The sequence below is a fragment of the Phaethon lepturus genome, unplaced genomic scaffold (assembly GCF_000687285.1).
Source record: "Phaethon lepturus isolate BGI_N335 unplaced genomic scaffold, ASM68728v1 scaffold1702, whole genome shotgun sequence".
Taxonomy (NCBI): Eukaryota; Metazoa; Chordata; class Aves; order Phaethontiformes; family Phaethontidae; genus Phaethon; species Phaethon lepturus.
In genome coordinates this window covers 16208-34612 of record NW_010525317.1, presented here as the reverse complement: position 1 = coordinate 34612, position 18405 = coordinate 16208, and the positions used below count along the sequence as shown (strand labels likewise).

General features: G+C 36.4%; 1 protein-coding gene across 1 annotated transcript in view; it reads right to left on the bottom strand.

The window, feature by feature from the left end:
- Positions 1 to 18021, bottom strand: part of SEPT7 (septin 7) — a 66588-nt gene extending 48567 nt beyond the window's left edge. Inside the window, exons 1-2 of the mRNA XM_010282698.1 lie at positions 17896 to 18021; positions 14859 to 14961 (exon numbers count right to left, since the gene is read on the bottom strand). Of these exons, the coding sequence (XP_010281000.1) occupies positions 14859 to 14868 (10 nt within the window). The 5' untranslated portion in view covers positions 14869 to 14961; positions 17896 to 18021. The remainder of the gene's footprint in view (positions 1 to 14858; positions 14962 to 17895) is intronic.
- Between the last annotated feature and the right edge of the window lie 384 nt (positions 18022 to 18405).

Below are 18405 nucleotides of genomic sequence, written 5' to 3'. Positions count from 1 at the left end.
GTACCCCAGCTGGGGTCCCACCAGAGCAGAGGGGCAGAATCACCTCATTTGACCTGCTGGCCACACTTCTTTTCATGCAGCCCAGGACACGGTTGGCCTTCTGGGCTACAAGTGCATCTTGTCAGCTCACGTCCAGCTTTTCATCCACCAGTACCCCCAAGTCCTTCTCAGCAGAGCTGCTCTCAATCCCTTCAGCCCCTAGCCTACATTGATACCGAGAGTTGCCCCAACCCAGGTGAAAGACCCTGCACTGGGTCTTGTTGAACTTCATAATGTTCACATGGGCTCATTCCTCAAGCTTGTCCAGGTCCCTCTGGATGGCATCCTGTCCCTCAGGCACGTCAACTGCACCACTCAGCTTGCTGTCATCTGCAAACTTGCTGAGGGTGCCCTCAACCCACTATGTCATTGATGAAGATATCAAAGACTAGTGGTCCCCATATGGACCCCTGAGGGACACCGCTCATCACCAACCTCCATCTGGACATTGAGCTGTTGACCACTACTCTCTGGATGAGATCATCCAACCATTTCCTCATCCACCCAACGGTCCACCCATCAAATCTGTATCTCTCCAGCTGAGAGAGAAGGATGTAGTAGGGGACTGTTAAAGGCCTTACAGAAGTCCACACAGACGACATCTATCACGTAAATTAGTGTCATTCAAATAAGAACTGTCAGTATATTCAATTGAACACTCAATTTCAGTTTCTATCTGAGGCAGCCCTATTTAGTCTTTGGTTAAAAAACTACTTTTTAATAAAATATTCACAGTATCTGGTTAATGAGAAACTGAAAATGGCTGAACTTCACCTGATTAGCAACTGCAAAGCATGCTGGACACAAATTTAGCCAGAGGAAAAAAATCTAAAGGGTATTAGATTCACAAAGATTTCAGAGTCCTTTCAAACTGCCAACAACATCTTCTATCTTCCTGAACTCTAATTCTGGTTGAAACAGTATAAAAGCATTTTTGTAGTTCAGCCTTTTTTGAGGCAAAATGAAACTGCCTAAATGGTAAAATGAGAAAGCTGAATAGTAAAGCCTTCCATGCAGCATCTCATCTGTATGATGAGTTTCTAAATTATAATTTTGTCTGTCTCTGAAAATGCTTGGACTATTGAGTTAACATCACAAACTGATTTGACAGAAACATTTGTCCAGTAATTTTAATGACCAGATTGAAGAGCCTATCTTTCATCAGAAGTACAAGAATGCAATAAATACCAGACCACTGTATACATTAATTTATTCAATAAGACATGTGCATGCTCTACCATACCTACAGTATTAAAATACGACTGTGCAGTGAACATCAGCAGGATAGTCCTGTTGCATTTGACCCTTTGCTTTCCAAAAAGCAGTCTACAGCAATAAAAAAACCTATAGAAAAATGAATCAACATTGTGCAGAAACTCAGGATTTTGCTTTCTCCTTGCCTTCCTCCACTGAAAACCTATATGCTTGCCCAGATATTACATAGTCATAGGTAACATACAAAAGACCTTTCAGAAAACTCCAGTATCAAGTGTGACCCCAAGTACATGGAAAAATTAAAAAAAAAAAAATCTATCCTGAAACACAACTGCTCTTTCAGCATCAACATAAAGTCAGACAATTGCTCACTAACATTTTAAAAGAATTCAGTAAGCCTTTTCAGTAAAAGCTATGTACAGAACTTAAAATCTGTAGTTTGACCAAATGCTTCGTATCAGCACCTTCCCGAAATGTTCATAAACCGTCATCAACTGTGACTTCAAAATGGGACCTAGCTTATTTTAACCCAATATCCTCCACCTGACAAAAGCAGATTCTCAAGAAAAAGCACATGAAAGTGCTGTGAACAGAGCCTGAACCAGAAAACTTTGAGAGATTCCTTCCAACCTGAACTATTCCATGGTTCTGTAAAAATACATGCAAGCAAGCAGTGATGTTTCCTTGAAATACCATTTATCTCCCAAAGTTTATAGTGCTAGTTGATAGATCTTTTTGACCTCTTAACAACATGTGCTTGTGGAAGTTACAAATAGTAAACGAGAACATAAGCATCATCTATAGTCAGGCCCTGATGCTATTAGAACTCAAAATTTATTTCTCAGTAAACAAAGGCACCGACTTCAGCTATTCAAACTGAGCAAGAAATGGCTGCTTAACATTTATTAGCAGGAGGGCTACTGTGAAACCTTTTAAAAAAGCTCTACTGATGCACAGTCAAGAAACTGTAAGAGGCATGCAACTGGAGACCTCTTCACTCATCTTTACAGACATCTGCTTTCTCCAAATTAGTATCATGTCATCATTTCAGCTACTGTCATTATGCTGATCTTCCTCCTCCTGATTTCCTGTATTTTCTACTTATCCTGCTGTCTGTATCCTTGCTTTGTCTCAGTCAGTCACTCAACACAATTTAACAGGCATTAGAAAATACAATTACAGCATTCTACATTGTGCCCGAAAAGGAAATTACTTCTAAGAAATTAAGTTTATTTTAAAAAAAAGATAGAGAGAAAACTTCAGAAAAGTGCCAAAACTGAGGGACATGAAAATATATATATACTGCCTAGAAGTTTTTCTGTTGATTATATAGTACAGTTGATGTTTTGAACTTGTAGGTATCAACTCCTTTCTAATTAAGACAGGAGTATAAAAATGTTTTGCAATTAGTTGTAGAATAAATGGGTTTTTTGTTACTTAAAGCAGAAGCTGTTTTTTGAGTGGAACCTCAAACAGTCTAAGTATCTACAAAGTTCGTCAAATGCGTCTTCCAAGTCAGTTTTATTTTATTCAGCTCCCTGAATGATTGCCATTTGATATAACTTGACCATGGCAGATAAATTCAGAGTCAAATAAAAATTTGGACACTGCCCTCAGTTAAAACCATAGTCTAACTATAAAAATCACATCCTTTTACTTATTGTATAGACTGATACGGCTCTGATAATTCAAGCCAAATTCTTCCAATTCAAGGAATACTTCACGCTAAAATCTGGCCCAATCAGCCAAGTCTCAACTTGAGGCTAAAAATGTTTGAGTCACTAAAAATGTTTGATCATAGAGTGACCTCACTATTAAACAGTTCAACAACAGGAGGTAAAAGGACCGAAGTGTACAGAGCAAGAACTGTATTTCAGAAGCACAGTGTGTATTTCCTCATAAGAGCATGGATTTAGTTTTCTAACTGCTAGACTGTGTTAGTCTGTTACGTGAATTAATAAGTAACACGCATTATTGGATTAACCTCTACCTGGTTTGTAGCAGAAGCAGGTATTGATTTTGCAAAATCAATAATAGAAGACACTTCCCTGCAGTGGTAATTGGTTTAATTTTTTAGCCTCAGTTACGCAGGAAGGAGTAGGAGAGAAAAATACACCCTTGAAATAATCGTTCAAATAAAAATTTTACATACTGTAAGCACACCAGACCATAAAAGAATAAAAATGGAAAACCAAAACATTCACAAAACAAGTGAATGTAAAATGCTATTTTTATTGATACAGAAATCTACACACAGGAGGCGATTTGGTACAACAGGCGAGATCATGCTCTTCAAGGTCTCACCTCATTAGGGTTTCACTAAAGTTAATCAACAGGCCACAAATGGTAGTGCTGTGGAACATACTTGGGTTGTGGGACAAGAGGCTTCACTCATCCCACTCAGGCTAACCCCGGCATTAGTCCCCTCATGCAGGCTTCAGAGTACATGGAAACAAGGTGGTTAGGATTTTATTTAACACTATTGCTTTTTACATCAGAAGACTCATACTAACAGAGTTACTTTTGGCATTTTCAGAGCAAGCAGTACCATACACTAAACGTCTACAAAGAGGTGGTGTAATTTCTTCTCACAACTTCAGTTCTGTTGCTGGGAGCATAGAAGAATGGTTAGCCACAAACTTGTGCCACCATCTCAAAGGTTTCTGTACTCCCTGAGCCTTTTGCCAGAAGCCTGGAGATAGAAGATTAGAATTATGGTAACCAAAATTTAGTAAGTTCGGAAGGGATATCCCCCTAAAAATAATTACAATTAAACTTGAACACTATTTTGTCTTGCTAACCTCTCCATAGGTCATTAAGCAAAACACCATCACACATTATCAAAGACCCAAGAAAACTGATGTTCAGAGTCAAGTTTGTCTTCAGGTTATTTAATGAGGTCCTGTTATTTACTTGTGCCATTCTACATGAAGACAATAGTATTTTTACTTCAGAGTATTAATTAATTGCTCAAAGGCCTCTTTGACAGACTGTGCCATTTGTCATGTAAAGCATTTTCTGGGGATTAAAGAAAACAAACCAAATCCTTTTCATCAGTGGCAGCTGTAAATAGCTAATAAGGAAACCAGTGAAGCAAAAATAAACAGAAATTGATAATAAACTTTTTCATATCTTAAACCAAGGAAGAACAGATGGTAAAAGAGAACTGATGACTTTCAAGACAAACAAAAAAGTTTACTCTCAGAAAACCTACACCTCCCTTTTAACTGCAGCATGGGACAAACTTTAACAATATCTCCTCATCATAAAAAATCACATAGATGTGAAGGCAAATTAATGGATCACAGTTTAATACAAAGTAAATGTTTTACAATTTACATCATAGCGTTAGAGGAGATACTTACAGATGAAAGCTCAACTAGCTCTCTACTAGAGTATTATATGACAGGTGAACCATTTGCATCTTTCATGAGACAACTTCAGAATATTCCTGAGATCACCTCATTTGTAACAAAAATCAGATTATTCCAAAAGAATAGAAATCCAACTACTTTTGGTTTAATAGTTCAAATCCTTTAATGTAGTGAACTGTTATGTAGTAAACATTGTCTGACTGGCAACAAACAGACCCTTGATAACAGGTATTTCCGTCACAACAGAACAACGTAACGCTTTGTTGTATCACTGGCAAGAAACGTTTACGGTCAAAGAAAACAGGCCTTAAATGAGACTAGATCAAGGACAGCAAGTTCCAAAACACTGGAACAAGCTTAAGATTGATGTCGCTTCTAAAACATGTAGTTCCCTACCATGCTTTTGAATACAAAGCACAGTATTTCTATCTTGAAAGATCCAAGACATGGGCAGTGTGGACCAAGGCAGTAATAATAATCGATGCATACGTGCAATGAATTCCCTTTGTTGCTCCATGCCATTCGAGCGTATCAAGCATCACAACTGCTTATCTGATAATTATATTTTTCAGCAGTAGTTTCACAGTTCCTCATTTTAACACAATGCTCATTAGCATGTACTGCAAAGTGCTCCACAGACATCCAACAACTGCTTTCACACCACTGAATTACTATTTTTTAACTGACTTAGCAATAGAAAATGGACCCAAGATTCAGGATTAGCCTATAAATTCAAAACTTTATATATAATGACTTCAGGCTGCAAAATTGCTGTTTTAAAAAGCACTGCTGTTTGCAGTTAGAGAATGTTTCAGACTTTACAAATAAGCAAGCTGTCACCTTACACAGAAATCAGCAGCACTTTATACATGCCAAGAAGTAAAATATCAGAGTCAGATGCTGTTAGAACTGACATTTGCTGTCCTTATCTGGCCCACATTTATTCGTGTCCTTCCACTGCATTGCTTCTCATTCTGCGGAAGGCCAAGAGTTTAATTCCCTTAAATTGCAGACCATTTCTGCCCTTCTGCCCTGTGAAAACACTCGTTCAGCCTTCACCGCAGAAGTCTCATGAACAGAATCATCTGAATGATGTACTTTGCACCAGCTTTGACACACTTGTGGCTTTGTTGTAAGATGTCAGCATAATTTCTAACTTAAAGCTTCATCGGTAACAGAAGTTAAAACTTTAGTGATACAAAGCCAGAACTACTTGTGAAATTAGGAAGTCAAGACCCTCCAAAAAACTTTCACTTCAAGCTCAACAGAGGGAAGATATGCTGAATGGCATCATTACACACTTAATACAGCTTATATCAACACTGACAGAAACTCAGCACCATTCCAAGATACAGTGTAAGAGTTCTTAAATTTGTTTTCTTGGTATGCGTAACAAAACTACCTACAGTGAAAAATTGGGATGGAAGTAAAGGCTGACAAGAACTCAAACAGAAAAACTGATCTGATGAAACAGTCAGCTTCAGCAGGCTTTCTCTCCTCCAACTACTGGTAAGTCTAAATATTCTACCTTAAGTATTACATTATGGTAAATGACTGGAAAAAACAGACTACAACACCAGAGTAGAACTGAGAAAAAATTCTTCTTGGAAGATGTTCATGCTCTTTCATAGAAGAAATTGTACACAAGAGTATGGTACAAACTCTAATGTGTCAGTAAATGTGCTCAGAAGCTCAATAGAAAACCTCTCAAAAACCAAAAAGAAACAGTTGCATCCAATATCCATGCTACACACAGGAAAAAACTGGAAAAAGGGAACAAAACTTGACAGTTTCAAATGGATTCACGGTGAAGATCTGAACTAACTATTGCAAAATCAGCCAGAGGGAAAACATGCATATTGAATCAGAAGAGTCACATTTAATGGGTCACTGTGGCTTTACTACAATTGCAAGTTTAGACCACAAATACTCCATCCAAGAATATCACTTTGGTTACGATATTAACCTATTCATTCATGAAATTGTCAGCATTTCTTGATATAGCAGGCAAGCCTAACATTTTCAGCCAGCAGGAAGAGACAAGCAGTTTTCAACTCCTACAGCATATTTATCTACACAAAAAAACTGACTACTTTTAATCTGGCTCCAGGCTTGTAGCAAAGATAACCCCAAAAGCAGTCCTGCAGTAAACTTGCATCTGATAATCCAGGGCTAAGGAACTGGAAACTGTAGTAGCATGACTTCTAACAGGTCATTGCTTACAATTTGTGAAACATTTAGCTCACACCCAACCAATGCACCACAACAGCTCAGGACAGTATGTGGGCTTTTGAAGGTAGAATCAACCGTTGGCTGTCTGATAATCAACTTAAGAGGTAGAATGTATCCACTAGTTTGGTACCTTCCTTAAGATGTGTTTAAATTCACATATTACATTAATCACTATTACATCTGAGCATCTACAACAGCATAAACAGAATATCATGTAGTGACTAATTATTCTACTATCAAAAAACCAGATTCATTCATTTCAGTTAAATTGTGACCTACAAACCTGTCAGCAACAGGAATAAGGACTAGGTTCAAATGCTGATCTCACCATAACAAACAAGTGTACTACAATACCTGAAATACCAGAGCAACTGTGTGTTTGCGTGCTTGTGTGCATATATTCAGATGGATAAAATCAGCAAGAACATCTTTATTTAGGAATAAAATGAAAAACTGGGTAACAAAAACCACCTAGAGAAAAAATATTTATGTAGGTAGAAACACAGCAAAAGTTACAACTGGCCTGAACACACTAATACCATGACAGGATTAATTATGTAGGTAAGTACTGAAAAACTCCACAAGGCTTAAAACAAGACAGTGAATACAACCCCTAAGAAATGCACAGCACAGTATCTCAGATTGTTTTCATGAAATTCCCCTAATTCAACTATTAGAGACCCCTTTTAAATACAGATAGAAGTAAAAGAGTTCATACAATTTGTTATGGGACTGACAAGGAAATTATAAAGGAAATAGAAAAAAAGAAAATGTTTCCAACAGAATCATCACTTGTGTAAAGAAATAAAAGCCACTTGTGTTACAGACAGCTTTTTGCCAAATTATGGGTTCACATCCACACACTCAGGTAGAAGTCTCATCCCTCGAAAACCTTTGCAAGGAAAAAAAGAATTTTTAAAGAGAAATGAGGCTCTGACCAAAATGCTGCCACACAAGAAACAGCTCCATTTAGTTTAAATACAACCACCAAAGCTTTACAAAACCTTTCCTTAATTTTTCAAAGCAATATTTTAATATAATACTTGGTACTTAAGGTTAGTTGTCAGAACTCAAGATTCGTATGACAGCAAGCATCCAGTAAGAGATACCATACTGAAGTTGGCTTTCATATAATCTACTCAAGAAGCTTTGCATCCAAACAGTTAATAAAGAAAATAAAACCCCAAAGGCTATTTAAAAGTTGTCCAGTAAGCACTACAATTCCAATTAATGTTGTAGCTGCAAACAATGAAAAATTAAGAACTGAAGAGCAATCATTTTAAATATCAGCTGCAGTTCTAGCCATTAGAGTCTTTAAGCATCCTTCAGTACAAGTCTATCCTATTGCACAGTGAGGGAAATGTTTAAAATGAGCTTACCAAAAACTGAAATAAAAAAATGTTTTTTCCTCATATTGAGTGATTAAAAAACACTACACTATGAGCAACTTGTGAGAGTGTTTAAAGTGCTATGATTTCTAGATAAGCTCAAATACATTAAGTTTCAGGAAGTTGCAACAATAATACACTTTAAAAACTTTCTCTTCCTCTTTCAGGTTTTGGATTTTGTGCAGGTTTCCTTCCCTAACACTAGAGAAAGGCACAGGAAAATACCACAAAAGAGGCAAGAAGAGCAAGCATGCTGCAAACTCTGTATTCTGTTGCATTACAAAAGAAAGAGAAGAAAAGCCCACTCACACAAGCAAAAGAAGTATGAGACAAGATTCTCTAATCAAAGCTGAGCAGTCACATGAATCTGTACTTCCAAGCTCTCACCTGAAAGTAGCTCAGTGGAAAATCATGCATTGCAGGCGAGTAAAGTCACTGTTAGATTACTGACCTTCCAGATCTTGAACGGTTATTTGCTGGTTTTCCACAGAAAGATCTTCAGAGTTAATCTATTCTGCCTTCTCAAAAACCTTGATCAACTTCTTTCCACAAAAAGTGATATGCTATTGGTAAGGCATTACTCCATCTATAGAGATTATTCCAGAGGAATGTGTCATCCGTCTCTAGGAACACCCTGGCTCCATTCTGAACTCCACCAGTTTTTTTTATTCCTTTCATTTTCAGCTCTGCCAATTCTCCTGAATTCAACATATTTTGCTTTGGCATCCCCATCAGTTACATGTAAGCATTAAGCTATCAGTTTTAATACTCTGTAGATACCGTTGCCAGAACACATATCTGCAGAACCAGTACATGAAAGGCAGTAAATTATTTTTTAAGGTTACAAAATTCTTCACAGAACCTTTCTTGTTTCTGTACTTCACTGAAACCTCATAATGCTGTCAACAAAATACCTGCAACTTAAAATCTCTTTTTAAAAAAAAAAAATCTAGTTTCCTAAGGGAGCCATCCATATCTGCTACACAACAGTTGAAGCCAAACTAATACTTTTCTTTACAGAAAGGGCACCCTGAGAACTGAGAGAGCGCTGTTTAACTGGGCCCTAACCCTGGCACAGCAGTACCAGACAGGCAGTCAGCCATCGTGCAAGTAGCTCAAAATGGGCTGCAGCCAAGGTGGTAGGTAGCATAGAACATGTGACAGTCTTCAGAGGATGAGAGAATTAGAGAAAAAGAGGTATTTTGAGAAAGTTTCGTTACAGGGGAAAAGGGGAACATGGAGGCAGGATTCATTCAAGAAGAAAACAGGCTTTGCTAAATTCTTTTTCTTAAGATGCTTCTTCTTTCTAAGGTATGTATGCCAGTGTACACACCTGACTGTAGACAAGGAAAAGCTCCATAACCAATAATGCAACAATATAGCCCAGGGAAGCTAAGAACTGATTGGAAAGGTCAGAACTCACTTTTTCTTTTCCTCCAGTAGGTTGAAAAGAAAGCATGTTTTAATATAAGCTAGATTTTTATGACAGTAGAGCCTAGAGGCTTCTAAAAAAATGGCAAAGTTAGGTAACAAATACTCAGCAATGATACTCCACTGATCCTAAGAAGCCAGATACGAAGGTCACACCAAAGGCCAAACATATACTCAGACACTGCAGTGGTAGGGACACTGCAGAAACCTTAATTAAGAGGATTTCAAATCACAGCAGGTGAACAAAAACTGGGAACATCCCAAAATGGTTTCTACTAAATTGTACTGCCTACCCACAGTTGTTCTGGCTTTTTTTCCCCACTTAATTAATCTTCATCTCCCGACACATGCTTAATGATTTTGTTCCTGGCTTTAATAAAAGGGAGAAGATACCAAACTACCAAAGAACAAGTACCTATGAGCAACTGAGGCTGTCAAGCCAACCAGTGGTACCAACCAATAAATTGCCCCAGAAAGTGAACAAATGAAGGGGGTAATTCTAATCAGAACATGATCCATCATCAGAAGACACTGCTATTAAACCAGTCCAGTTATTCTTCAGTGAACAATAAAAGCAGTTCAAAATCAGTGTGCTTTTTCTTTAACGTAACTTCAAGTCTTGCAAAATACTGCCCTTTCTTCTGCATTCATGCCAAAAAGCCATGTTTAAACCAAAACATTTGAGTGTGCATATAATTACAAATGAAACACTATGACAGCACTGCATGACATTTTCCTTTAAGTTGTAATCTACAGGTTATCTACAAGGCTAAAGCAACAATTAGAAAACAAAACAGATAATTTACTATAGTAGAGGTTTCAAAACAGTTTTCAGAGTCAAAGCTACCAAACAGTTGTTTAAGAAATAGGAACTGTGTAGAAAGGTCCTCTGGAAAGTCACTTGACTGTAAGTGTTCTGCACCTTGCAAACCAGATGATTTTTTAAAAAAAATAAAATCAAATTTAAGAGTCCAATCTCTAGTAAGGCTCAGGAAGCCTGAACACCTTGAAGTGTATAGCTCTAGGAAAAGCCACCCCAACTAATTATTCTTAAGTGCATAAATTCTATAGACGAAAAGAATTTTTAAAAATTATGGTTTTGCATCTACGTGGGTGTTGGTTCAAATCACGTTACCAGCATAATTTCAATACAAGAACAACAAAAGAGGGATTTCCTGATTCAGTGTTTAGAAAAAAAATACACCCTGAAAAGCAGCTGTTTGTTCCACACCTCATTACACTAGAAGAAAAACACACACCCACTACTTAAGCAAGTCTAATTATATTAATAAACAGACATAACTACAATTTCACAATTAAGATTTTCTTTAACTGTGAGCTACTAACCATGGCAGTATTATTTCTGGAATTTTTCTTAAGCATCTGACTTAATTAAACATGTACTCTAGTCCAAAAAACCTAAACAGCAGAGAAACTCACAGACTACAGGTTAGATTTCAAACAGACCAAATATTTATGTGGGGTTCTCAATTGCTTCAACAACTATCTTATACTTGAAGAGATTACACAAGATTACGAAGGAAGCAGCGTACCAAGGCAAATTTGACATTTCTTCCACTGGTGAGCTTTAATATTTCAGATGTAGAATTAGTTGCTTTAAACCACTACTTAAATGTTGTCTTTTGAAAGCATCAAGAATGAAACTCAATTTACTGAGTCTTTTTGCCTACTTTATGTCTTATCCTCAGATGAGGCACTTGTTAGTTTTTATTCTACAAAACCAAGTAATTTCAGAAGTAGTATGATTTGATTTAAATTACTGATTAGCCTTTCAGAATATGACTAATATGAAATTCATGGTCTCAAGAAGATTTTAAAGACAAAACAATGTCTAATGACAAATGATCAATAAGGGGGGGAAAAAAGGGCCACCTCAGTCTTCAGTTTCTTAAGAAAAGTTTAGAAACACTACCAAAGGAAACAATACAACTTAGAGAAAGCATAAATACAGTTAATGAGATAAAAGTGTTGAAACATTTACTATGGCTAAATATTATAAAGTAGCCCAAGTTCCTATTAAGGTTAACTTCTCAATGATTCTTAAAGCACTAAATATGAAAAGTATGTTTTAACATGAACTTTTAGAATTTGTATGTGTGTAGTACATGAACACTTTCCCCATTAGTTACATTTAACACAAACATGAGAACACCTGGAAATTAGCAACTATATTTACAGAAAAGACTTCACCAGCATTCTAAGCCTCGAATAAAGCAATCTTACTGAGTCCGGACTCATAAAGCAAGATACAGGACAGAGCACTGCCCCCATGGCTGAAACGGAGCCACTTCCAAAGCAGTGCCCCCAACCAGCTTAGATCAGCTCAGCTAAGGAGCACCTATGTTCTTAACCTGCTCCAGAAACTGTGCTCTAGGCTATTCAACAACTACTCGGCTTTATGCACAACCAAATTTAAAAGCCACCTCTCCAGCTTCACTGGCACAATAGAAGCGCAGGACGCAAGGTGGTTTCACCGCAACACTGGTACGGGCAGCCCCATCATTTCCAGGGCCGTAACAGTAACTCAGCAGCCTGAGGAATACACATTTTATGGAGTACATTCATGTTTTATGCACAAGAAAGGTTCTCTAAAACCTATCTGTCTCCCTGCAAAAATTCTTACTGGAAACAATGTCAGATCTGTTGGATGCTGTACTTACTACTTCCTCAGTGACAAATATCTTACATATTTAAAGTGAAAACTGAGTTTTTTCTACAATTCAGCTGTACAATTGTATTGGCAAGTCCCCTCCAAAATGCTAATCCGTTGGCTTTTTATACTACACATTTCAAGACAAGGAAGCCAGATATCATGCTATGTGCATCTATTAAGTTTAAATGATAATTCCAGATTAACAGGACAACTGTAAAATAGTTTCTATACAAATGAATTCACTGCAGTAAAGCCTCACGAACACCTGAAAATAGCTGGACACAGAGATCGCAGGTCCCAAACATGATTTGTTTTCTTCCTTGTACCTGCTCAGCAAACAAAAGCATTTTTCTCATTTTTAATTTCAGAACAAACAGATGACATACTGGCACCGAAGTACCTATAAATAAAGCATAGCCAGGAGACTAGTAATTGTGCAATCTACAGTAGAAGGCAGCCATGCACACACAATTCTTTATAGTAGAAAGACCAAGAGAATATTTTCAATTATCTCCAAAAGATGATATATACAGTATTCTTGTTCAGCCAAGCACTGACCATATACAGATTAGCACTATATTCTAAACTTCTAAGTTTTAAGAAGTAGATTATAAATAATTCCACTTACTATAACAGAACTGTATCTATCAAATGTCAGCTGAAGACCTCAAACCAAGTCAGAATACACTATCTCAAAGGATAAACGCAGCATAAATAATTACAATGTTTACCAACAGAAGTGATCAGTGATACACTAACGATTTCATCTTCATATTTAGAAGAGACCTTTTTTCAGGGCATACTATTAACAGACACAGCACTTTGAAACAAATTATTTCTCCCCCATTCCTCCTCTCCTCAGCTGTTAAGAGTACTAAAACATAAGCCATCATTTTGTTTAAACACTCACTTTGAAGTATCTGATTTCTATATTGGGGGGTTGGAAGGAAAGAATTAGATGCATTTTTAATTTAGAAAACTACTGTTAATTCCCCTAGTAAACTCCCAGACAATGGCACAAATTCACATGCAAATGAATCAAGTCTTAGTAGTAAGTACAAAAATATTAGAAGTAAAACTAGTAACAAAATTTTCTGATCAACATCTCATTTGCAATCTAATTTTGGACCAACTTTTCTCTTGACAGTCACAATTTTTCTCTCCTAAGTGCAATTGCATTAAACTGTACTACAGGCAAGCATTAAGAACACCGAGGTATTTTACACACTTTCTCCAATTCTAATACATCGCTAGATCTACTACTTGTGCTTTAAGTGACTTTTTGCAAGAATGAAACATGGCAGCACAAATTACACACCATTCTGGAATAATACTTTATGAAGACAGTTCTCTCCCTTCCTCCTCCCTTCTTCCCTGTGGATAGCTGAAAACCAAGTTTTAATTCAAGACTAAATAATGAATTATGTACTTGGATGCTAGATTACAAAGGAACCTGTAATCAAGTTCCAAAAGGAAAAAGCAAGCCTCAAATTTTAAAATTCTAACTCACTTTATAATAAAAAGAAAATTATGCGATCTACAATGAGTTTTCACCAATTTGACCTTATTTCTAACTCCATCAGTAGTACTATTATGTTACATGCTACATGTACATAACAACTGTACAAGAAATCCACTGTACTGATGACAAAGCATCAAAGCATTACAAGCTAGCCCAATTACAAAAGATAATGGTAAACATCAACAAAGAGACAGGTGGCTTTTATAAAACACTTTTTATTTTAACCATTAGCATGTCAAAGCTGGGTAACATATCCAGTATATACATGTTACCAGTTACGCATAAATGTACCAAACAGTTTACTATCATACAAGTACTCAAAAGAGAGAGAAAAAGGGAAATCAGACATTCTAGCAGGACAGATGACAATTGGGTCATCACTGAAGCCTAAATGAACTGTTCTGCATGGCATTACTCATCCATACTAACTATAGTTTCCCATTCTCTGTAGTCCACAGGGAATCCACTGTTTACATTTGGTTTTCTTTGCAACCATACAAACTAGAATTGTTTGTTTAAATTAAAGCTTTGATTTTGTAGCACAATTTTGTGGCCACGGTAGTGCAGGATATACAGGATCCTGCTGCCTGGTTATGTGCAAGGAAAGATTCCAACTTTACTTTTGGATCCCAGTTTGCCATGTTGGACTCAACTGTAAAAGCAGCTCAAATTTCTTATTTAAATGAAAGTCCAAGTTCAAATTACTTCTGTTATGTCATACTTGCAAGTCCCATTTTAGAATAGATCCACACCAAATTTTTTTCTTAGACTGTATGAACTATACAGTTCTTATTCTTTATCCTCCTCCTCATCTACTTGCATATCAGACATTCTTTTTAAACACTCTAGATTTAACAGTCTAGAAGGGGAAGATCCGTATTTTCTCATGAGATCATGCAAAACATATTTAGATCATCCTCACAGATTTTAAGAACTGCATCAATATACTTATAATTATCACCACTCAAAACAAACAAACTTACCTACTACCATGAGTGTGAATTCAAATCCTCTCTTCACAGACTTCCGGTAAACTTGATTTGGAAGATTTGCAAATCCCACATATCCTTCAAGGTTCTTCTGTTGCTAAGGCAAGAGATACTTAGGAAAAGTAGTCAAACAAAAAGCTTGTAACTTCTTACTTTGCTCATTTTTTTTTGTTGTTGTTCCTTAAATGTTCACTTCATTTTCACATTTGCAGAAAGGTGCTAGCTACCCAACTTCTCAACAACCTGTCTACATCAATGACAGTGCAATGAACTGCAATAAATAAGAAAAAATTATTTTTTTTTTTACTGGATAGCCAAAAGACTGGCACAGAAATTTAGCTATGCTAGCAGTATTTTGAGCAAGTACAATTACCACATCATGACTGAGCAAGCACAAGAGTGTACAAGTGCAAACAGATTGAAATATAATCAACTTTGTTCCAATGCCCATTTGAAATACAGGCAAGTAGTATGATTGTAGCTTTCCTATACTCCCGGAAATCATAGGGCTATTGCCCCAATATGATGGGGACTAACTTGACACCCTCTACTTCTGGGTCATGTAACTGGAGGCCTTCATGTTAAACCCAGATCTAGAGCTACACTAATGCTGCATGCATTGCAACAAACCCTCCATAAAGGCAAAACTTCAATTGCCTCATACTGTGAAGAAGTTATTCACAATATTGCCTACTATGAAAAGAGGAGAATTCTGGATGTTAGCCATTACTTCTTCTCACCACATTAATGAAAATGTTTAAGGTGTTTAAAATGCCTCTTCCTCACTGTAACTAGACCCGGTGATCCTCCAGAGATCAGCCATGCTACTTTTAAACTGCTCTTCCAGTAGAATCTTAGAAATGTGTTTGTATCACAGCAGTTCTGAGGATTGTGTTATGAGACAAGACAGTTTAGTTCTTTTAAAGAGAACCTGAAAATACTTTCCAAGACAACTGTCTACTTAAAACAATACAAGGTACTGTTTCTGATAGAGCAATGGCTTCAGCCTTTATGTCCATCCGAAGTTGAGAGGTTGTTATCTGATCAGCGCTTAAGAAAGTTATGTACATTCACAGAGCTGAAGCACTGTCTACAAGTTTAAATGCCCCTCCTTAAGATTATCTTCAAGAGGCTAGAGGAATTCTAAAAAGTAATTAATTGCCTCAGAACTTCTCTGTATGGGATAGCATATGGTTAATTTAAGTTTAGTATGTGGTTGACTCACACTTATTTGGGTATTTTTTCTAAAATTGACAGAATAATCTTATTAGAGTAACAACTCTTGGAGTTTAATTTTTTTTTTTTTATTAAAGCAAACATTCCTTGCAAGGATATAAAACCACTATCCCTTTTAAAGCATTGAAAGAAAGAAGAACTAGCTTCTTTCCAAGCCAACAAGTACTAGTCAATGAACTGACTCTCTCCTTTAAGTCACAGAACTGATTTCTCCATTTGGCAAACCAATCATTATTCTCAAGCAATGACACACCACTACAAAGACATATTATACTGGTGCCATCATCAAATTTAAGTAAGTCTGAAAAGTCCAAACTTAGCAGGACTACTTTGAAAAAGATAGATTTGATATTCCTGCAAATTAGTATCAGTTCTCATTTAGTGATAATACACTGCATTAATTCTCCTTCAAGTTTAAAAAAAGGCAGTGTCTTTGAACTCATTAACTTATACAGAATGAGAGGGGAACATCTAATGATAGACAGCTAAGGCTAGGTGTTGCAGTTTCAAGTTCAAATACATACAATGCAACAAATGTTATTATTTCCCTAAATGTAGGAATATTTGCCTTGTGTCATCAAGAAACTTTTTTTAAGGTGCTTTTTGTTTCAATTCAGCCTTTGGTGCAGCAATAGTCTCAACTGAAATGTTTCAAAAGGTTAAAAAAAATAAGCCAGGAATTTAAAAATCCAAAGACTGTTTTACTTTTCCTACATCTATTTACTACATTACTACAACTACATGTGAGGAATACAATCTACCACAACCTAAAACCATGAAGAGGAGCCAATGCTTCAGAAATATTGCATGACATGCAGGTGGTCATCAAATTTGATATTAAGAGAGCTCCTTAACAGTGCAGGTCCTTAATAACTATTAAGGATATGCAATTGCTATTCATCCTACAAGATATAAAATATCTAATCACAGTCAGACACTCCTTATAGTTCCACTTGTCAACCACCTGCATCTTTTAATGCCTACATACCTTTGAGTGTATGCCATGCTTACCAGAAACAGCTCACACACTCATTAAATCTAGGTAATATTTCTTTTGCATAAAAGAATGGGTTTACATGTACTTCTTGTTTTAAATTATTTTTATTTCTCTTCCCTTCCTTTTTGTATACAGCTCCACACTTAGGATAGTTTTACTACTAAGAACTTTAAGAATGCTGAATATGAAATTCTAAACAAGAATAGATGGCAATTTTTGGTGTATTTGTTCTGTTAAGTAAGTCTATAGCATTTACATCCACAACTTCAGATAATGAAATATAAATGTTACTAACCAGAAAGATGTATGAAGTGTTACAGTTGGCATTAATGCCGTATTAATGTGAGCATTTATACTCCATAGAAAAGAGCCTTGTAAAAAAAAAAAAAAAAAAAAAAAAAAAAAAGAAGTTGGATGCCAGATTTGGATTTCTGGTATACCAACACTAGTAAAAATTGAAGCTTTCAACATACTGATTTTAAATGGTTGCATTTGTTCATAACTTGCTACTTCTAAACAGACAGAAACAAACTAGGAATTGAGTTTCTTAAATTCCTGCAGCAGCTTTTAAAAGGAGTTACTTTTTTTTTTTGAAGCATTGACTTCCACCGTGTTGATCAGTGTGCCAGGTGAGATCTCATGTTTCCAATACTTAAAAAAACTTCCCCTTAACTTTTATACCTTCCTGATTTTCAACCAGCTGCTACTTAAGCTCAGTTTCAGTTCACTTACTAAAACCCTAATGCTTCTTCTATTTCCACAATAGCTGTAATACAGCTGTATTAAAGTAATACTTACAGCTACTTTGTAAACAACACATTTCCATCATTTCCAGTGTTGAAGGTATCAAGAGAATACATCCAGAAGCAGTCCAATGAAACAATGAATTTGAACCATTGCAGCAATGAGTCCGCACAGGTGCAGCAGCAATCCAGAAAGAGAAACAGGGGTGGTATGAGGAGAGAAGGAAAAGGAAAGAAAAAGTTACTTACATTTGACCAAAGCTACCCACAATACTTTCCATCTAGTATACTTAGTATACAATGTTCTACGTAACCTTAATTTAGTTTGTTTTATACATGACAGCTTCATTTCTCGATAATACACCACATGATCTCCACACCATTTAATGATCAATGCAGGTTAAGTTATTCAACAGGTTTTTTTACTGTAGTTATTCAGTGTACTTTTTGTTTACTATATGCTATCTGAACCTGTAATAGGTTCAGGGGTATTTATTTTCTTCAGAGGTGTTCACCAGAACATGTAATCTCATTTCACCATACTACTGCACAATATTTTTACTTT